This window comes from Microcebus murinus, chromosome 5 (genome assembly GCF_040939455.1).
Source record: "Microcebus murinus isolate Inina chromosome 5, M.murinus_Inina_mat1.0, whole genome shotgun sequence".
Classification (NCBI taxonomy): domain Eukaryota; kingdom Metazoa; phylum Chordata; class Mammalia; order Primates; family Cheirogaleidae; genus Microcebus; species Microcebus murinus.
The window spans coordinates 19,688,734-19,711,566 of record NC_134108.1 but is presented as its reverse complement, the minus strand read 5'-3'; the positions used below and the strand labels follow the sequence as shown (position 1 = coordinate 19,711,566).

Genomic DNA, 22,833 nt, shown 5'->3' with positions numbered 1-22,833 from the left:
CTGCTTAATATATGTATGTGTGTGTGTATATATGTGTATACATATATATTCATTTTCTTTGAACTTCTATAAATACGCTACAGAATTTCACTAATTACTTTCAAATTAAATTTTAATGAAATCTTAGATTTACAGAATGTTTTGTAAGCTGGGAATTATTTTCAGTTAGGATCACATATAACTGCTTTATAGTAGCATAAATAAATTAGAGGTTTGTGTGTGTTTTTTGTTTTTGTTTTTTTTCATGTAAACAAAGTGTGGAAGTAGGCAATCCAAGATTGATATGGTTGCCCTGTGTTCACTTGGGCCCCTAGTCCTGTCTTTATACTCTGTCACCCCTAACATGTGGCTTCCATCTTCAAGGCCATCTCATGGTAACAACATTACTCTCCTGGATGTCAGGTTCCTTTTCCAGGAAGGAGGAAGTGGGAGCTTGCCTCTTTACAACTGAATCAGTCCCTTGAAATCCCAACTAGATACCCTACCCAGTGACTTGGACTTGTACTGGTCACTACCATCTGCAAGACAGACTGAGAAACAGTATTTTTCACAAGGCACCTTGCTAACATGTACTAACAATACCAGGGTCTCTACCAATGAAAAGGGGAAATTGGCCATCTGCCAAGGAAGTACTCAGCAATAAACAGACTCCCTGTAGAAGAAAAGATGTCAGTCATATTTGTCAAGCCGTGCTGATGGGTCAACAGATACTGTTAGTGTACGTGGTTGTTTCAAACCAGTAGCTGCCTTGCAAAAGTAAGCTGGCTGTAGTATACACAGATTGATTTCCTTCAGATCGATTTGCAAATAATTTTGCAGGTCATTTTAGAAGCTACTCAGCACTTAATAGTTTACAATATTAACCTCACATAACCTTTTAATTTTGTTTCCATTTTCATTCTGTTAGTCCTGTCCTATAATTTTTTTTTCCCCTTTTCTGGATAGGCATTTCAAAGCTGATCAAAAAAAATTTTTTTTTCTGTACATATGGATATAATTTATGTTCATAGTTCCACCAGCAATGTTGATGGAATGGAAAATTCTGGAAATGTTTTCTACTTAGACCCATAGAAAGTGCTTACTATCTAGTTTCGCTCCTCTAAGATTGTGCAAATGGAAGTCAATGTGTAGTGTCATTCTTAAGCAAGAGATTTAAAAACAGTTTCCATTCAAGAATGCATTGTGATCAAGGTTTTATTTAGTTCTTCATTACAGGGTATTTCTTCATTTTTAATTTTTTTGTTCCTAATGACTAGTTTAAGCCAAGTATAAAAATGCTTATTGTAAAAAAAAAAATACCTTTGTGAGGGAATTTTAAGATTCATTTCTTATTGATGATATAATTGGTATTTAAAATTTTGACCTGATAAATATAACTGGTAAACATAACTCTTAAATATAACTCTTATAAGCTGATAAATATAACTCTTTCCTTCTCTACCATTTTCCATTCATATTCAAACACTAAAGAAAATCTTCAGACATGCATATTTGTCTCCTCATCATTCATAAACAGATAGAAACATGTTCTAGAGACTGGAAATCCAAAAATTTACTTTATTTCCTTGGTGATTTGGATGAGTGACATTCCTTACCACAAATGATTGATTTAGACTAAATAATGAGAATGGAAGCCAATGAGTTTTCTTTTCTTCTCTTTAGGTATAGAAGTCTGAAGCACTTTAATTATGATGTCTGCCAGAGTTGCTTTTTTTCTGGTCGAACAGCAAAAGGTCACAAATTGCATTATCCAATGGTGGAATATTGTATCCCTGTAAGTACCAAACCATTGTTTGTTTCTTTGTTTGTTTGTTTTTAAATACATTGCTTTTGAATTAACTTGTATCTAAAATTTTATTCAGTTTATTTAGACTTAACTTTTTTTTTGGAAAAAAGATCACTTTCAAGATTAACTATTTTTTGTTGTTTTGTTTTCTTTTAAGTAACTACATCTATGTAGAGTTAATGCAGAAAAATTATACTTTTTTCTGAAAATGAATTTAACTGCTTTTACATTTTTGTTTTGATTTTAAACTTAACTTTTTTTGATAGCAAACTCTTTTAAGAGCTCACAGTGGCCTATATTGAAAATGATCCTATGTAATGGAAAAACATGTTTCTTTTAGATGTATTTAAGATATATCTTACTAGTTAAATATTATATTCCCATTAGCAAAAATGCTGGAAATGGAGAAATTAAAAATATCATTCATAAATCTAGCTCTTAAGTAAACTATGTTTTAGTATTTATCTATGTGTCTAATTTTGTTAAGATTTTATTTATTTTTATATTCGTGTATTTTTGTTCCTAAATTTTCCACTCAGCATTTTCACAGTTAAATGTTCCCCAAGTTGTCACACACTATAATTTTTGCTAGTGACAAAATTTTTAATTGAATGAATTACTCTAATTTAGTAAACCATTCCCTTAAATTTGGACATTTAGTTTATTTTCTATTTTCTAATATTATCAACCACACTCATAAACATTTTTGTGAAGTTAGCTCTTTCCATATATTACCTAAATTACATTTCCATAGATTAAAGCACTAGAATAGATGATCTGAGTCAATGAATATGAGTATTTTTATGGCCAAAATAATTGATATCAAGTTGTTATTCAAAAGAGGTTTATCCCACTTTGTGTTCCGATTACGCTTTGTTAATGTCCCAGTGTTACGATAGCCCCCACTAGCATTGGATACTGGTTCTTTTTGTTCTTTGAGCTTAAGATATTTTTTCTGAAGTTATCCTCATGTTCTCTTAATAGCTATTCTTTAGCTTCCTTCCAAAGTGTGCCAAAATTTATTCACAAAGCTGCACATTTTCTTTGGTTTAGAGAATTGAGTTACTCTTTGGATCATAAATTGACATAAAGGCAGCAATACTTATAATGTATACACATATAAATCCCACATTCTTAGGTATCTTACCTCAAATAAATAAGGGCCCTGTGTGTGGAGAGGAAATCTCTAGAAAATGCTACTGAATTATAATGGATGAAATACCCGGTAGTACTCAATAAATAGCTTTAACCAGGAAAATAAAATCTCCCCGAGAAAATTTGTGAAGCATCATTTATTACTATTAGTAACTTATTTATTCATGCAACAAATTAATATTGAACACTTACCACATGTTAGGTGCTATTGTCAAAGACAGACAAAGCCAGACACTAAAGTGGTAAGGACAGATTTTAATCAGTAATATAGTGATTTTATATATAAATATGTGTGTGTGTGTTTGTACATATCTACATGAATGTTTTATTCAAGTCTTTTAATGGGGGGTGGTGTTGGGAGGGAATGAACAAAATGATTTGCGCTGAAAATGTACAGTTTTGATAGGACAAGGCTTCAGTTGAGAACAGGGCTCAGGGGGTGACTAGAGTTGGGGCAAGGAGACACTATGTTGGTAGTCTCAGCGCTGATCATTCGTCTGAGTACTACCAGAAGGACTGGATTGCTGACTCTCCTGCTACTTCCCCTTTAGGAGGAGGGGATTGGTGGCAGTGAACAAGGAAACAAGTCAATGAGATGATTATAGATTGTGGTAAAATGCCTTGAAGAAAATAAATGGATAATGAGGTAGAATGATTAGAGGAGGTGCTTAGACAAAGAAGTCAGGTAAGGTCTGTTTGAGAAGTTGACCTTGGAGTTAAGAACAAAGGTTGAGAAAGAATTAGCCACAGGAAGAACTAGTGACAAAGGAACTGAAAGAAATGAGACAAATTTGACAAAGAAGGAATTTCTCCCTTCACAAAAGGGAGAACGGTAAGAGATGGGAATAAAGAGAAAGACAAGTGTCAGATCATATGGAACCCCCAAATAATTGTAAAGAATTTGGATATATTTGGATAGAATTTGGATATATTTGAAATATAATATTAGTGTTTATATGATAACAGCCAGAAATTTAGGAAGATGATAATAAAGGGCTAATGTCAAACACGAAATATCATAAAGTAAGTATATGTTAAAGTGTTATAGTAAAGATGTATGAAATTACTATTTTGCTTGGTCTTAAACATAATAATTCCTAATGGTTTTATAAAATACTCATACAATATGAAATCAGCGTATCTCTGACAATGGTTGGCCAGTAGAGCTTGCTTGAGAATCGCTGATGCGCAGATCTCCAACTACCAATTTTAAATAAAATCTGTAAGTTGCCTAAAACCCTTCTTGTTACATAGTTTTCGAAAAGTCACTATTATCATTTCTAAGATTGCAGCTTATCAGGCATTGTACAGGGATGGCCTCCTTTTTCAGGACATGCTTTGGGAGGTCCTTTGCCCTTTCCTGAGGTTGTGTAGTGATCGTCTCAACAGCCTCCTTATAAATCATCACTATGACAGGTTATTTTCTACCTTCGACCCTACAACTTTTTATAAAATAACTAGAAATAGGTGTAAATTGGAATTTTTGAAAGGATGCTTGCATTTCATAGTAATGAATGACTTGATTTAACTGCTTTCCAAAATTTCTTTATTCTCACCCAAATTCTTTAAAGTTTTTTTACTCTCGTCTTTTAAGTGAGCTTTATTTATGGTTCATTCATCTTTGACCCAACGTTCCCTAAACTCATTTAATCAGCCTTAGAAAATGAACTCAAATGTGAATTTGTTCAGTACAATGACAACACCGTTGGAGTGTTAAATGGCTCAGACCTTTGCATGTGGAACTTGGTGTTTGCATTTCTCATGGCGCATCTCGGTTTTGTGTTAATAAGATGCTCCAGTCACATCACTTTCATGATCTCCTTCTCCTTCAGGTCCTTTTCAGCTGACTCTGAATGCTCCTATTACTAAAAACTTTTCTGAAGTTTATAAATTTTATTTTAAGTCCTCAAAGCTCCTGAAATATTTTACCAACATATCAGCTTATTATCTATGACAATGTTTGTCTTTAGACGTAGGGAGACTAATGGTGTATGCATTAGTACTACCATGGAAGGTATCTTATGATATTGATAATGAAACATTTATATGAGGAGATGAAGCAGAATTTTTCTTTCTCTAGGAAATGATTTTTTAAACTCTTATTTCTCCCCACCCTTCTATAATCCAGATTTGTACATTTAAGAATTCTTTCATTAGGCTCAATAAGAAAGTTCATCTTCAAGAGACAACATGATATAGGTGATATTTAATGATATTTAATACCATTTTCTCTCTATTCGTCCAAATCCCCTCTTCTCACAAAAACAGCTCATCTCTCACTTTGTGTGTCAAACCTTCCCAAGCTCCTGTGGCTACCCTTGCCAAGACCCTTAGTTCAGTGGCCTCTCCCGACAGCTTCTACTTAGCCAGTTAGCATTTGACACTGTATTATCTTGTATCATTTTCTATGTGGTGTTTTTGTCTTCACAATTATCTTTTAACTCTTTAAGGGCAGTTTTGAATCTTATACTTTTCTTCCTATGCTTAGTTAAATTTGCCTCATAAAAGCTAAATGAGCACATATCTGACATTATATTAATAAATACTAATTATAGAATATTATAGCTGGAAAAAAATCTAAGAGATCACCTAACTCATCTTCATTTTAAAGGAAAAACTAAATTGTAAAGAAGGTAAGTGGTTTTTGCAAAGTTTTTTGCATGGATTTGATGATTTAACTCCCTTAGGGAAATATATGCATAATTGAGTACATTAGCAGTGTTTTATGTGTGATTGCTGAAATATGATGTTTGTCAAATACTCTGTTATATACCACACTGGGGACTGGATATAGAGAAAATATAATGAAAGAGGAAAAAAGGCCACTATGTGGAGAAATTTAATAAGACTATGTAACACTTTTTAGAATGATTTTTAAACATATGGATCAAGATAGTCAAATATTTTTCTTGTTACTTATGCACTACACATTTGAATTTGGGCATTCTTATTTATTTTAAAAATAGTTACAGTTTATGTTAAAGTTCAGATTTTAAAATTTTTTATTAGAATAAGAATTTATGATCATTTAATTTCATAGTGAAAATCACTCTAATTGGATCTTTTTAAAAATGATCTTTGTTGTAAATAAAGAAAATTTAATTCAAATTGGAAACATTTTTATTTGTTGTTAATACTTATAAAAGATAGTCCCCTTTTTTTTTGAGATCAGATCTACTATCTTAGTGAATGTCAAGTATACAGTACCTTATTAACTATAGCCACCATTCTGCGCATTAGGTCTCCAGAACTTACTCATTGTATAATTGAGAATTTATATACCAGTCTCTTCCCTTTTCCTCTACCTGGTACCACCACTGTACTCTTAGCTACTATCAGTTAGACTTTTTTTGAAATTTCACATCTAAATGAGACATGCACTATTTGTCTTTCTGTAATTGGGTTCTTTTGTTTAGTATAATGTCCTCCAGGTTCATATATGTTGCGGCAAATGGCAGAATTTCCTTTTCTAAGGCTGAATAATATTCCATTGTACACATATACCACCTTTTCTTTGTCCCTTTATCTATTATAGGATACTTAGGTTGGTTCCGTATCTTGGGTACTGTGAGTAATGCTGCAATAAACATGGGAGGATAAATATCTTTTCAAGATAGTGATTTTGTTTATTTTTTCTGATACATACCCAGAAGTGGAATTGCTGGGTCATATGCTAGTTCTGTTTTTAAAGTTTTAAGTAACCTCCAGACTGTTTCTCATAATGGCTGAACCAAAAATAGTCCTTGTTTAAATTAGAGAGGGTGACGAGGTTCACATAGGATTTGTAAGAGTTCATGCAGTTGCTGACAGTGAGAGGGAACTGCATAGGGTTAAATACTAAGGAGAATGGGAAATGTCTGAAATTGCTGCTAGGGTCAATCATGAGTCACAAAGAGATGAGTAAATTGCTTGCTACATTGCCACAAGAGTGCAGCTGAGGTTAATTGGCAAGGATTTGTAGTTTGTCACTCCATCATTGCTCAGCAGCTTTGGAATTAAAAGACAATAGATATGGTTGAGGCCAAGGGAGTGAAAAACTCAAAGGTGTAATGATACCCTAGTTGATTTGGACTATCCCCATGCCGGAAAAATCCCAAAGGGGATTGAGGGGCTAGAAATCAAGATGATAGGGGAACGAAGAGACTTATTCATGTTAACGAAGTGGGAAGAAGGGTCAGAGGATTCCAGTCAATGAAAGATTTTTCCAGGTTAGGGATTTGGGACTGAAACATGTTTTTAGTGATGACGAAGCCTGGGGCGTGGCCATACCCCAAAGTGTGACTGAAGTGAAACAGAGAAGGTTTTAAAGATGAGGTGGTCCTTGGAAGGTCATCCTTGTGTCTCTAGAAGTGGCAGATGATAGCTGTGCCTAAGGGAAAGGAAAAAAGAAAACCGTTTCTTCCCATCTTAGGTTCATGGCAGTGGCCCCTATAACAAAAGTCAAATTAACAAGAGAAAAGTTATAGAAATGGATTGAATATAGGTTGTACATGGCACAGGAGCCTTCATAAGGGAATCAAGATCCCAAACCACAGGGAAGCCTGTGTATTTTTATGCTCATGTTTGATGATGCGGGGACAATTGTGCAGACATGCCATGGGACAAAGGGGGATGATCTAATGGTAATGAACTTAGCAAGGCCTATTTGTTCAGATTCTTCTCTTTGTCCTTGTGTCTTCAGAGGTAAGGATGTTCCTTCAATCTGGCTACACGGAAGGTACCTCTTTAATAAGGGTCTTATGACCTGCCTCAGGGGGAAAGAATGGAAGAAGGTCAGAGAGCAACCCTTCCTGCTTCTGCTGTTTTCTCAAATGCCAAGGAGCCGTATTTTGGGGTAGCGTGTCTGAACCCCGAGTAGAAAGCTTCTTTTTTCTTGGTCTTTGTGAGGGAGATTTATACTGCCAATAACAGAGAGCATTGGAAGGGAGATGGTTTTATCGTGGGAGCACCAGGATTGATTTCAGGAGGTAGGTTGAAATAGATATTATGCACAAGGTGTAGGGGAATGTGTGAAAGAACACAGAGCTCACCGTAATGGGGAAGGAAAGGTAGGGAGCGTGGCCCCGTTGCTGGAGGAAAAATGAGAAATGGGAAAAGCAAGAGAATACTTCACCTGTTGACAAATACAGATATCAGAATCTGAAGGGTGAGGCAAGATAGGAAAATGGTTTGGAGGCATGTTAGCTCAGGGAGAAAGGATGGGCTCTTTGCAAAATTTTGTTGCCTGAAAGGTCAGCAACATTCGCTGCTTCCAACATTCAAATTGTTGGGGTAGATTTATTGTCAGTTTCCCAGCTCACTTGCTGGACTTTAGACAGGTATAGTTTGTACTGCTAGTTTTGCTGAGATTTTGTTGAGAAAGGGGGAGGACAGGAAACAAATACCTCGATGGGAAGCAACTTATTATATTAATACCACTTAAAACAAATTTGTGTTGCAGTTTTTAAGCAAGTACATGTTTTTGAAGCAGCAGGTTCAAATATACTCTTGTCAATATTGATTATTCTCGGGAGAAATGAACCAAAATTTCGTATTTCCAGTGTTTTTAGACACTATAGCCCAATCATAATTTTCTAGTGAAAAAAATAGAGGTTTTCTTTTTTTTTAATTAAAAGTTAAATTATGCATTTTTTTTATGAACATACCATTGGCAAAAACAAACAAACAAACAAACAAACCAAGAAAACAAAGAAAAAAAAATCTAGAAATAGTTGTTTTGTCTACTCCTCTCCACCCCTGCCAGCATCAATGTATTTGTAAAACTATAAAAATCAGATATAAGAAAATGCTGATTCATTCTTTGGAAAGCTCTATGTTGAGTTGGAGTAGTTTGGTTTTGGCAGTCTTGCTTCTTGAGATGTGACTGGGAGCATTTGCCAATATGTTAAAAATGCAGCATCATTGCTGTTTCTCTGACCTCAGCATCGTGAAGTGGTTTTTCAGCTGTTGCCCACTTTACATTGTTTTCCCAGGGAGTCTAGTGCATTTAGATTGTGACATTAGCTTTTTTTTTTTTTTTTGTGACAGAGTCTTGCTTTGTTGCCCAGGCTAGAGTGAGTGCCGTGGCGTCAGCCTAGCTCACAGCAACCTCAAACTCCTGGGCTCGAGTGATCCTTCTGCCTCAGCCTCCCGGGTAGCTGGGACTACAGGCATGCGCCACCATGCCTGGCTAATTTTTTTTTTATATATATATATATCAGTTGGCCAATTAATTTCTTTCTATTTATAGTAGAGACGGGGTCTCGCTCTTGCTCAGGCTGGTTTCGAACTCCTGACCTTGAGCAATCCGCCCGCCTCGGCCTCCCAAGAGCTAGGATTACAGGCATGAGCCACAGCGCCCGGCCATGACATTAGCTTTTAAGGTGAGGTTTGGACAAAATCCATTTTACTTTGGATGACTTATTACCCTCCTTGTTCTTGACCCCTTGGTGATTCTGTTAATGCTAATTTTTTTTTTTAGTTTCATATTTTTCCATTAGGACTTGAAAGGCTCTGAGCTTTTCTTACTGATTGCATCCTATCCATGGAATTCAAATGTGGCTGAATTTTTTACTTGTTGAAATCAATGAAACTTAACAACTTGGAGGTTGTTTTGTAAAAAATATAAAGTACACAAAACCTGTTGAGAATGTCTTTCAAATAAATCCTACAACAGTAAGATGTACTGCTTGGCGGTACATGTATGCCGTTTGGGACTGTTGACTCTATATTTAAGAAGTAAATCCTGCTAATGAGGGTCCTGTTCAACAATGATTTTAGCACTGGTACATGATCCAGATGGTAATCTTCAATTATTCTTCTCATGTGCCAGATGACTATGTTGTTTTTTATATAACCTTGATTTACTTATTTGTATTTCCTTGTTTTCCTCTGTATATAGCGTATTATACTTGTAGTTAACAGTCAAAAATCTCTTAGGAGTATTTGTTAAGGAATTAGTTAATACCGATATCTCAAGTTATGAATTGCCTCAAAAAACTGGGAGAATTAAAACAAATATAGTTTTGTTTATTTGCAGTTCATTTTGGTGTTTTGTTTAAATTGTTCAATAAGTATGATAGAAGTTGTGTGTTATGGCCTTTAGGTAATTTGGCATCATTGTAAATAGTCCCTTTTTGTGTGCTGCTTTGCGTCCCTTTGGTATTAATAGCAAGAGTCCTTTGAGCTGAGGTAGTAAAGCAAATTATTCAAGGATCTACTTGATTTGATTATAAATACCATGGGGGTTGGCATTTCTGAATTCTAGATTCTTCTGCACCTTATCCTTGCTGTTCTTTGTGATTCACAGTAATGAGAAGGGAAAGCTTTCAGCCACATATCTTTGTTTTTGAAGTTCAGTAGCCCATAGCTATCAGCATTTAAGATAAAAATACAGTCTGTAATAGGAACAGGGCATATAGAGTAACGCACATGCATTTATATGTATGTAGACAAACTCAAGCAAAAGATAGAGTAACTCTAAATTATGCTTCATGTGAAATGTCTATATTTGTTCTCAATCAAGGATAAAATGAAGGAAAATTTAAAATCTCCTAACGTTTTTGAGCCTGATAAAGTAGAATCTCAAGAGTGATATAATCCGATTCTACCTTACAAAACATTTTCTTTAGAGTTCTCATAGAAACTTACACAGACAAATTTACCCCAGGGTAGATTTTATAATTCAGTGACACTTCTTCATATTTTATTCATTCATTTGTATTAGTTAGTGGGGAGGAAGTCACGAACTGATTAATTCTTATTATCCAGATATGTTTCCATTATCTTACTGCTACTTAATAGCAGTACTGTGGAGTGAAATGTATTTTCAGTATTCACATGCCCACTTGTCTGTGTAGGTTCACTTCTAAAATGTTTGTCATAGTGAGTCACCACCATTAGCTTTCCAAAAATGACAAGTTGAAGAACAGCCCTAATTTGCACATGTGAGTTGTTAGGTGCTTGTTAAAAATCAGTCCAGAGGGATTTGGGAAAGATGACAGTACCATGGCTTCAAAGTTTTTTAATCTCCTTTGCTCTTGCCATTTTCCCCCCATTACAAAATAGTTATATAAAAAGGGACAGGGCAAAAAGACAGCAAAACCAAAAATTCAAAGACAATGTTTACAACAAAAATAAGTGATGAGATATCTGCAAAATAAATCTGGGCAACAACAAGCCACCACTGGCCACAAAACCTACAACGTGTCGTTTTCTGTGCAAGAGGAAAGCAAAGGAAGCAAAGGTGCCTGAGAACTGGAAAACCCCAGAATAGGCAACAGATACTCAGTGGAAAGCTGCTTTGAGACCAGAGCTAAACCTGGAAGGGGTTTGCCATGCCCAGAGCCTGGGGTAAGAAGGTGTGAAATCTCTGGAATGCTCTGGCCCTTTGTGAGCTCTCTGATTAGATCCACCAAAGCCTCCTTCTAGAAGAGGGCCCCACGCTGAGGTTAAACTACTGGGAATGGAGCAAGCATTGAGTAGATCAGGGCAACATAGATGAAAGAAAGAGAAGTCTAGTCCAAAGAGTGTGTTGTGTGGGGGAGGATGGAGAAAGATGACAAGGAAATCCGAGAGCTCAAGTGCTGCTATGGACTGAATATTTGAGTTCCTCCAAAATTCATATGTTGAAACCTAATCCCCAATGTGGTGGTATTAGGAGATGGGGCTTTTGGAAGGTCATGAGGGTAGAGCCCTGATGAATGAGATAGTACACTTATAAAAGGGACACCAGGAGCTCTCTCATCCCTTCCACTATGTGAGGACACAGTAAGAAGACAGCTGTCTGTGAACCAGGAAATGGACTCTCACCACACACCAAATCTGCCAGTGCCTTGATCTTGGACTTCCCAGCCACTAGAGCTGTGAGAAATACATTTCTGTTGTTTACAAGCCACTCAGTCTATAGTATTCTATGTATAGCAGGCCAAGTAGACTAAGACATATGGCATATTTTTAAATACTACACAAAAACAAAAGAAGAAAAATCTCTGTGAAGTTAGAAAACCTTTCCTGACTGTCACTTCATTCTAAAAGTTTAGGAAAATTAATTTTATAGCAAAAATGTTGAGCAACAAAATGTCAAGATTAAATCTCATTTAAAGCAATTATAAGAAAAAGAGATAAGGAATAAAATATTATCACTACAAATAAAACGTGCCAGAAATGTGCTCATTGAACAGGTCAAAACTTTAACCTACTATTTAAAAGTTAGCTATAAAACCTTAAGAAAATGATATAAAAAATGAAAAAAAAAACCCATATATCAGAATTGGGAAATCTCAGAAAAGAGGTGACAGAACTCAAGAAAGAATTATAAGTAAAGGAAAAATATTATTTCAGAAATTAAAACTAACCATAAGACAAGAGTGAATAAACACAACAGATAAATATCTTAAAAGAAATAGAATATGAAATAAGAGGAAAACTTTAAGACTCAAAAAGAAACAAAGAAAGTATTAAAGTTTCAAGAGAAAATGACAAATACTGAAGATAGGGGGAAAAAATTAAATATATGTATAATAGGAGTCCCTACAGAAGAAACCTGAAGCAAGAAAACAGAACAAATACTAAAAATGAAAATTTAGGAAACATTTTTCCAAAAAAAAGAAAAATGTGAAACTGCATACTGAAAGAGTGGGTCATATACCTGAGAGTGCTGACTCAGAATGAATACTAAAGCATTCTGGCAAACTTACTGGAGTTTAAAGAAAAAGAAAAAATCCTTTGATTATTTAAGCAAAAGGAAAAAACTTGACTTATAAGGAAATAAAATAAAATAATCATCAGACTTTTCAACATCAATGCTTTATACCAGAAGAAAACAGAGGAACATATTAAGGAAACACCAGGAAAAAAAAAAACATGTGAGAGAAGGATTTTATTTCTAGAAAAACCAACCTTCTGGTACCTAGGAAAGGACAAAAGACAATTGTCCCCAACATGGCAAAACCTCAGGTCCCATGAGTACTTCTTGAGGGATTTATCATAGACCAGACTTCAGACAAGCCAAATAACTAGAGAGACAACATCATTAAGAACTCGTGGAGAGCATTAAATAGTTACTTGTAGAGTTTAAACTAAATGGAGTGGAGTATAGTACATAACGGCCGTAGGATCTTAGAGTATAGACCACATAGCTACTTCACAAATAGAAGGGGAATGGAAAAGAAAATCTATATTTTAATGTTTTCATTAGTCATATTACTGGTAGTGTTAGTGTTCTGAGACTGTTGTGTATGTCATATGGAAAAAGCAAATGAATAATTACAAGATAGTCTAGTTCTGTCATCCCCTCTGTCCTTGAAAACCGTATTCTTGGTTTTGAAGACAGGAGATAAAGATGTAACAGAGAAGCTGTTAAGTTAGATCAGGAATTTGAATCAAAAGCATCAATGTAAACTCAAGAGGAATTTTATCTTTAAATGCATTTTTCCCAGCTCTGTCCCCTGAAAAAGCCTAGAAACATGGAGATGTACTAAAGAGTGGGCTTGGAACATCTTGTGATAGAAGTTGGCAAGGAAGCTCTCAAAGACTGTTAGAGCCAGGGTCTATTAGACATTAAAAGCTGCCAACTGAAAGACACTCCTACCAGCCGAAGATGGGAGAATTTGGGTTTCAGTGATGATAGTGATTGCAATAGATTGAAATCCATCAAGGATGTTAAAGTCTTTGAATTCATAATGATATTTAAAAATAAAGAATTGGTCATCTTTGGAAGATGACAAGAAACCAATTCATTGCATTGAAAATTGGCCAATAAAGGAAAAAAAAATCATTTATCCTGACTTTCCTAAATGAGCTATACCAGTGAGTACCTAAATAGAGGATGTGGAGATGTTTCTTTTTAAAAGTAGTCCAGCTAACAAGTGAAAAATGAACGATAGAATTAGAATGTCACCATTTTGTGATCTCCAATGAATGGGTATAGGCATTTAGCATGAACAGCTGATAAGATCATTTAAGAGATATTATGTGTCTCCTATAATGCTGCTAAACACCACCAGTTGTCTTGCCAAAAGATCGAACCTAAGTGTGATACATTTTCTGGACTCAGAGAATTTGCCAATTTGTAGGATATCCAACAAACAGAGGAACATGTAGAAATGCACCAGAAATATGCATTCTGCAAAATTCAGACTCCAGAAAAACTCTCTAGGTCAAATTGTGGGTTTTCCAACAGATAAATTGTAGGGAAGTGGCAAGTGTGAAAGAAGAGCCTGTAGATTAAAAATGACTTAGAATCATCAAATTTTTTTAAATGAGCAAGGGAAACTAGAGTAATTATGGATAGACATTAGAGGGATAAAGCTATTTAATAATAAATAACAATTAAGTTATTTACTACTTAGCAAAATGAGGATAATGGTGATTATGGAGAGAGGAATGGAGCTGTGAGTGGAAGGGCTTCTGGAATATGTGGCAGTGTTCTACTTCCTGACCAAGGTGTTACCACCTGGTAATAATTCATTAAGCCATATACTTGCTGGGTATGTGTCTTTGTTTTATTTTATAATAAAAAGAATTAAAACTAAATTCGTCCATTTGCCAAAATTTTAAGAGTGATTATCTCTGAGTGGTCAAGTAGCTGGCAATTTTCCTTTTTTTCTTTTTATTCGTTCCTCTGTATTTTCTTTCTAATAGTACTTACACTAAACATATCTTATATGTGCAATTTAAACATATAAAATGACATTTCAATATAATTTTTTAAAAAATTCAGCCACATGGCATCTTACCAGTATTTTATTTAAAATGGAGGAAAAGTTTAGAATGTAATAATAGGTATTTTTATCAATGCTGTTGGTTGGAGTTCATGACTTAGTGTCAACTTACTTATATGTCAAAAGCCTGATGATAATGTCCTTACCAGCTATCATGATTAAATGAGGTTGAAGGGTTACAATCGATCAGGTGCAGGGTTCTATGCTAATGTGTGCCCTCATTTCATCTACTGGGATCTACAAAGTCTTTTGTTCTCCTTCTTTTCTTGCAACAATAAACAGGAACCTAATTTTTCAAGAAATGTCTGAGTCATTTAAAATGTTGGATAATTTGTGCTGTAATGAGTATTCCTCTCAATTTCATTGTCCTATCATAATATCAATAGTTATTTGCTTAAAAGAGCAAAATATTATACCTAGTGTGAAGATAGAATTGAATTTGATTATATTCATTATGCTAGGTGGGTGGTTCTCTTTTTCTTTCTTTTTCTTTAACCAAACCATTACTTTAGTATTTTAAAATAGAGATAGAAAGTACTGTCATTATATAGCAAATTAGAACATGTATGTATAAATATTTTAACATTTTTGGTGCAAAAATAGGCTTAATTCATTTCATTGGCTCTATCCCAACTAAAAAATTACATTCTGCTAGCATAAATATAATCCCTAGTTCCTATGGGATGAATTATTTTTCACTTTTTCTTTTAATATTACGTAAAATTTATGGCACTAGTGAGTTAATACGCTTAGATTACAACTTTTGGTGGTAGTTTTTTTTTTCTCAATATAAAAATTGTTGATGAAATAAAAATGTACTATTTCTGTGTGAGTATGCACTAATTTTTTAAAAAAATATAAATATGAGCATTATTAGAAACTCAATTTCAGTCTCTGCTAGAGCTTTTGGGTAAGGAAGATAGGTGTTTGTTGGGTTTTTTATGCATGGGGTAGAGGAATTGTTTTTGTTAGTTGGCTGGTTTGCTTTGGTCTTTCACCTTACATATATTTAGCTAAAGAATATATGATGTGGAATTAGACTTACGGTTTTGAATGATTTTTCATTTTTTTTCTCTAGGAAGAGTTCATGTTGGAACTCATAAGTTAGAAGAATATTCTGCTAAGTGGAAGAAACTAGTCATAAAAGACCACATGTGATATGAATCCATTTATATGAAATGTCCAGAATAGGCAAATTCATAGAGACAGAAAGTAAATAAATGCTTGCCAAAGGTTGTGGAAGAAGGAGGTAATAGGTACAGAGCTTCTCTTTGAGGTGATGAAATGTTTTATAATTAGACAGTGGTGATGGCTGTTCGACTCTGAGAATATACTAAAAACTGCTGGATTGTACAGTGTGCACTGCCCTGAGGCAGACTAGGGAAGGGATTGGTGCCTCCTCACCTGGCCTTTCCTCCCACTCACCTGCACCACTAGGGGCTGTGAGTTGAAAACCTGGATAGGGCTCGAAAACCACTGGCCTAAGGGATCAAAAACTGCATTGCCAGGCCTGGAGATGGCCCAAGTAAAAGCTGGAATCTATTTCTTCCTTAAGTATCTCTGTGTGTATCAACAGTGCACTAAGAGCAGACGTAGGAATAAATTGGGTCATAAATGCTTATCCTCGTACAGAGGTCTTTTTACATTTCCGTTATGGAAAGCGTCTTCCCTTCTCCCTCTTTACCAAGACGTCTCTAAATGTTTCCTTCCGTACTCCCAGCTATCTTCTGCTTATTTCTCCTATTCTGCCCATTAAGATCTTAAACTATCACCTCTCATAGCAACCTTTTTTCTCCACAGAGTTGCCTTGAATTCTTCTTTTTTTCTTTAATACTATTTTTTTTTCTCCCTCTGCACTTCTGCTTTACATTTGGGAGGGTCTGTATCCATGTAACTACAGGTTGTCATATAGTTTGTTTTCAGTTGTTCGGGGAAAGATTTGTCATTGTGAATCTGATGGCAAGACCTAGTGATAACATGGGGCTGTCCTTTTTGGAAGTTTTTTGTTTATGTTTTGCAATAATATAAAAGTTGGTGAATTTTAGATTATAAATAGCTTGGCCTTATTCATGCCTCCTCACTGCTCTGCAAGCCTAGACAATTAAAAGTTCCTTTAATAGTTGGTTTTGTTTGTTTGTTTGTTTGTTTGTTTGTTTGTTTGTTTGTTGAGACGGGGTCTTGCTCTGTCACCCTGGCTAGAGTCCAGTGGCATCATAATATCTCACTGCAACCTTAAACTCCTGGGCTCAAATGATCCTCCAGCCTCAGCACCCCGAGAAGCTGGACTAGAGGAGCATGCCACCATGGCCAGCTAATATTTTTTTATTTTTTGTAGAAATGGGGTCTCACTCTTGCTCACACTGGTCTCGAACTCCTGGCCTCAAGCAATCCTCCCATCTCAGTCTCTCAAAGTGCAAGGATTACAGAAGTGATTGTTTGCTAGAAACAAGACATATTTAGGTGGAATGGGAACAAATAGAAAGTGGCAAAACTATATAAGAGTTGACTCAGAACATAGTTTTTAAAAATAATTACATATTTTTTTAAGTTTTTGTTTGGAAAACAAGTTTGTACGAGTCCTGGGTATATTTGTCATGAAGGAAGAGATGGAGGGCAGGAACAGGGATTAGGTAAACAAATGTGTTCATCCGTTGAGTTTCTGTTTTAGAAAAGTTCTCTACCACCCCATCCCATTTCTCCCAAGAAAGGGGAGTGAGGTCTACCTAGTGGTAGGTTGAGCAGCTAACTGGGACTCAGAGGATCAAAGTCTTAATTCAGTTCTGTGCAGGTCAATATGTAAATATTTTAAATACATCTCCAGAAGGACTAAAGTTGATGTTTGTATTTCAAATAAAAACTAGAATTGTGATAAAGAGTGAAATGAGGCTTAGAGAACAAGAGTTCACGAAGAAGGATGAGGGGATGAGGTCGAAGCAGTGCCAGCCCATCTCACCCTAAATGATTATTAAACTCATCATCTTGAAATGCTTAAGGAAACAGTGAGATTTTATATGCCATTAAAAATTTATTTCAGGTAAAATAATTGTATGCCTGCACGATTGAGAAAGGACAAAAGAAGTTGACGGTAGTCCTTCTCAAATAGAACACTCCACTCTTTCTCTCTAGTTCATTGCTTTCTCTTTCTCCAGACTGGAATATAGCTGACTCGTGTGGATCCAGAATGGACTATATGGCTAACCTCCATTTATGCAGCTTAGTTAAAACCATAGAATATACTCTGTCTTCATTACATTTGTAGTAGCAGATTGCAAATTTGTTAGTGATGGAACCAAACAATAATATTTTCAAAACTTGTTTTACTTTTTGGTACAGGTTTTCAAATATTGCAAAATGAGCTATTTATGGTTTATTTTCAACAGAAAATGAAAAATTCTAAACTTATCACTGGATATATTTAATGACAAGTTCTGACGGCCAAGTGTTTTCATTATTCCAAAGAAACACATGAAACCACCAAACTGTCAGCATTTACCTGCTCTGATTTTATTATAGATAATTATTACCTTCAGTTTTAATAAGGGAAGTGTAATTTTTCCAACCTTATAGACAACATCAGGGGAAGATGTACGAGACTTCACAAAGGTGCTGAAGAACAAATTCAGGTCAAAGAAATACTTTGCCAAACATCCTCGGCTTGGCTATCTGCCTGTCCAGACAGTTCTTGAAGGTGACAACTTAGAGACGTAAGTTTGATTTTCATATTAAATCTTCTGTGAACATTTATATTTGATGTTATCTTTCTTTATGGTCCTGACACAAGAGAAATTGTTTAATACCAAAAATATTTGTGTTTTGGTAAAATGTCTTATTTTAAAAGAGGTAAATTAACTTGGAATTAGTCTTCACAACATGAATTGTTACTGTTTCCTTTTGACAGTGTCACAGCCAACATTCCAGGTTTAAACTTGCATGTGTTCCTGGACTTTAAAAATATATATTAATGTGTCAACCTCAATATACACTGGTCTTTTTTGTTTAGTCATCTCTTTTCCTTTTATAAATACTTAAGTTGTGGTATTATATGATCTTTTATTCTTTTATTTATTTTCCATTTTTCCCCATTTGGAGGGGTGTTTTGCTGTTTCTAATAATATGTTTTGTACTTATTTTGTACCTTTTTAATATAAATTTATTAATAATTAATCTCTTGCTTCAGACACATAGCTATGCTAAAATCTCACGAAAGTCTCACCTTATGTTTCTAATCTATTTTTTCTTGAAGATGAATATAGCAAAATGAGATAGCTTTGTATATTACATGAAATACACAAAATTTCTTAATCGTATATAATTTGAGTTGACAAGTGTAAGTGAAAGTTACAAGATAGTAAAATTACCATGGGATTATAAAGCAAGGGAAATAAGAATTTCTAGTCTGAGAAGAGATGCAAGGATGTAATTTTAAGTTACTAAACAGTTATATATCAAGATCAAAATAACTATGATTTTAAATCTTTGAATCACTTTTAGAAATATCAGCACAAGTATTTCAGCTAAGGCCAATTTTCTTATGGTTAAATCTTGGAGAAAATGAACTTTTATTGCCAATCATCACCATAGTGCCTAGTTACATAGCATAACTATATTCTAGTCAGGGAAAGACACCCTCTCAAAAGAATATAAAAGAAGAATTCACAAGGGTATGAAGTTTTCTACTTTATACAGTACAGAAAATTATAGTATAAAAAATGTGTTTAGTATAATTTTTGTGTTGTAAAACTTTCTTTAACCTTCAAAACTTATAGTTCATTTTATTTTATAGATGAGAGATAATCAAAGAACAGTAATATTCCAGTGTATTATGACAGTCAATGAATGTCTCAGATGTCAAAATAGGAAAATAGACAATTTTGTCAGATTCTTTTTTTTTTCCATATAAAGCTCTGTAGTCTTGAAACTTTGCTAAATTTATGTGCCAGTGTGTCTCTTATTTATGGAACTGCTAAGAAGGAGAAGAAAGACCACAGTCAAAGCACAGTAGATACTGTTATTCCTCTGTAGGTAATGTCATGTGTGTGCATATAGAAAGAAATATAAGACAGATGCATATGTAGGATAGGTCTCTATATAACACATATAGAGCATAAGAAAGCATTTAAACTTTTTGATAACTCTGCTTGATATCAAACTATGTACAATTAAGATATATGTCTTCTTAACCAGTTTCAGGCATAGTACAATTTAGAACAAATTTTATTAAAGCAATTTCATTTTAAACAGAGCTATTCTCATATATTTAGGAAGGTAGATTTTTGGTCCTCTCTTCATTTTGTGGGCATACTTTTGTCCTTTTCTGAAAGGTTGTATGATAACATATTCTTAACTTGTTTTTAGTGCTAAGCATCTATGATAAAGGCAAAATTTTACTTCTCTTTGTATCTCTTTGTATCCAATTAAACTTTGGAATGGATAAATTCTGAGGCATAGAATAATTTCATGGTGCTTTAATTTACCAGATAATTTGATGGGTTTGAACTAAATGATGTGCCTTTCACTCTTTTGTTATTGGCGTTCTGTGTCCCAAATATCTACATCCTTTACTGGAATCATGTGGTTAGATGCAACTTTTATTCTCCTTTTAAACATTGTTAATAATTTTCCTTGTAGTGTCAAAATAATCATTAGCGTCAATCATTCTATTCTGAGTGACTCTTTTAAATTAAAAATTAACAGAAAACCATGTCAAATAATTTTGTGCTATGGTTTTGGGTTATAATTCTGAAAATGCCTCACCTCATTGAACATGAATTTACTAGCATTTTCAGTGAGAGGAAAGCAAAAGAAAGAAAGGAAGTAGTATAAAATTAAATCAGATGCCACAGGATCCTTATTGAAAAAGATTTATGAGCAACTGGATACAGTGGGCAGGTTTTCGTCTTTCTCTAATTCTAGACCAGGCTGTCTAGATTAGTATAGTTCATTTTTCTACTGAGCCCTTTCTGGTGTAGGGCCACTTAATCTTCTTGTGTAACAATCTATGTGAGGGGGTGGTAAAAAAGTTTGATTTTGTTTATCTTCCTATTTGTGGGAGGAGAACATTGGAGAAAAACCAGTGAAGTGGTAAATGTGTTGAAGTTATTTATGAAACTGATTAGAATTTTCCGTTGCTTCTTTTTCTTTCTCTTTCATCCTTGTAAAATGTAGTGTCTTATCCTCTGCCCAGTAATTATACATGTCTACATGAAGGGGATTTATGGGGAAAATGAGTTGTTACTGAGAAGGGTAAACAAACCCGTGCTAAGGGTTATTCATTTAATTTTATAACTATGCAAAATTTTTCAAAAAAATATAAATGAGTAGAGCTTGATTAAAGAATGGACCATTGAAAATAAACCTGAGAAACAAACTAAAATAGTAGCAAAAGGAATTTGAGAGTTGTGAGAGATTATTATTGACTAAAAAAATAGGTTGGTTTCCCTAAAGGTTAAAAAAGTAAAACGGACACCTTTCCCTGTATTGGATAAAGTGGAATAAATGAGTTTCATGATTTTTTTAAGCCTTGCTATAGCAATAACCAACTCAGAGTAAGTGCAACTGTGGTCCCAGTAGCACTGGACTGGGGGGCAGTGACAGCTAAGCTGAGACCCGAAAGATTAACAGGGCCAAGTGTTGAGTGTTTGGTGTAGGAGGAGGAGACATAGAGTTTCTGGGCAAAGGAAGCATTTTCAGAAGCCTGGAGGCAAGACAGTTTTGGAGACTGAGCTGGGGAGCTGGGGATAGTGGCAAGAAATGAAAGTGGAGAGAGAAGCTGGAGCCAGATACCTAACCACGCCAAGGTGTTTGGAGTTTACCCTGAGAGCCCTGGCAGCCAGTGAGGGTCTTTGTGTCAGAGCAGCTGGGATCTCGCTTACCCAGCTCTGGGGCAAATGGATTGATGAAGGCAAAAGACAGTCTGCTGAGAATTGAAGGCACTAAAAGGTCACTAAAATCTTCAAAGTCTGGGTTACATTTCATGTATTATTAAGTATATGTAGTAGAATCTGATTCCTTGAATATTAATGTGTGACTGACCAAAACACTCTGTTCAGCGAACACACTGGAAAGCGTGAACAAGCTGCGTTATAAAGTCTGAGCTAACACACACGGGTCTTATTTTTAACCCCTTTTAATCATAGATTCTAACTACGTAGTTGTTTATTTTTATCTTTTCAGAATTAAATGAGAAAGCTTTTCACTTAACCTTAATTTTTTTCTACAAATCAAAATTGATTTTTTATCTTTACTTCTTTTCTAAAAATTTCCAAATATATTTCCAAATATATTTATAAAATTTCTTTTGAGAAACTCTTCAGTTCAGCTTTCTGCCCTTGCCATTTTTATCTTAGTTCATGAATCACTTTTGTGCTAACTGGATTAACTTCACACAAACCAGTCAAGCAGTTTCACAAGGCTTTTCCAAGGTCAATTAAGATCAAAAATACACATTTTTCTTCTATTTAAAGCTTATGGCAAATGTTTTTGTACACTTGAATTTTAGAAATAATCTCTTAAGCAGTTCTGTTTTTAGAAAGCATATAGCAAATCATGCATCTGACATTTAACATTTCTATTTCAAGGTTAATGATATGTAGTGATGTAAAAAGAGTATTGAATAATACTATGTTGTTTTGTTGTTGTATCTATTTTACACATGTATAATTAAGTCCACTGATAATATATTCTGACAAACACAGAATGGATAAATGCATAGTTCTGAAAGTAGGTCCAAAGAATCTTAGTTTTTCATCCCAATAAGATGACATTCTGTCTCTTTTTACTCTTGCCTAGGTAAACATCAACTTGCACTTCACAGTAGGTGATAATGAGAAAAGTATGTATTATACATACATACATTTTTGAGTATGTATGTATAATTGAAATAAGAGAATCTAGCAGGTCTGGAATGATTTTGTTTCAATCAGCATTAGCTTTTGCAGGAGACATTACTTATTTTTTAAATAGAGAGCTGATTTTCTTTGTACTTTTAAATTTCCCCTTTTTAAGTTACCCATCTAACCCAAAAAAGTTAGGGTTTGAACTAGCTGTTAATTCGTATCAGTTGTTTTCGAAGATATTTTCATGGAGATTTGGGGATTCCTACCCAGGGTATGAGGCTGAGGGGTAGCCCCAGGGCCAGGAGTGATACTGAATGATCTGGCTGCAGACCCAAGCCCCTGATGCAAGCAGAAT

The 22,833-nt window shown here is 34.7% G+C and overlaps 1 protein-coding gene across 12 annotated transcripts in view; it reads left to right on the top strand.

The window, feature by feature from the left end:
• Positions 1–22,833, top strand: part of UTRN (utrophin) — a 478,755-nt gene that overhangs the window by 427,612 nt on the left and 28,310 nt on the right. For all 12 annotated transcript variants that reach the window (XM_076002898.1, XM_076002896.1, XM_076002897.1 and 9 more), the window contains 2 exons: positions 1,663–1,774; positions 18,211–18,347. In XM_076002898.1, coding sequence (XP_075859013.1) covers positions 1,663–1,774; positions 18,211–18,347 — 249 coding nt within the window. The remainder of the gene's footprint in view (positions 1–1,662; positions 1,775–18,210; positions 18,348–22,833) is intronic.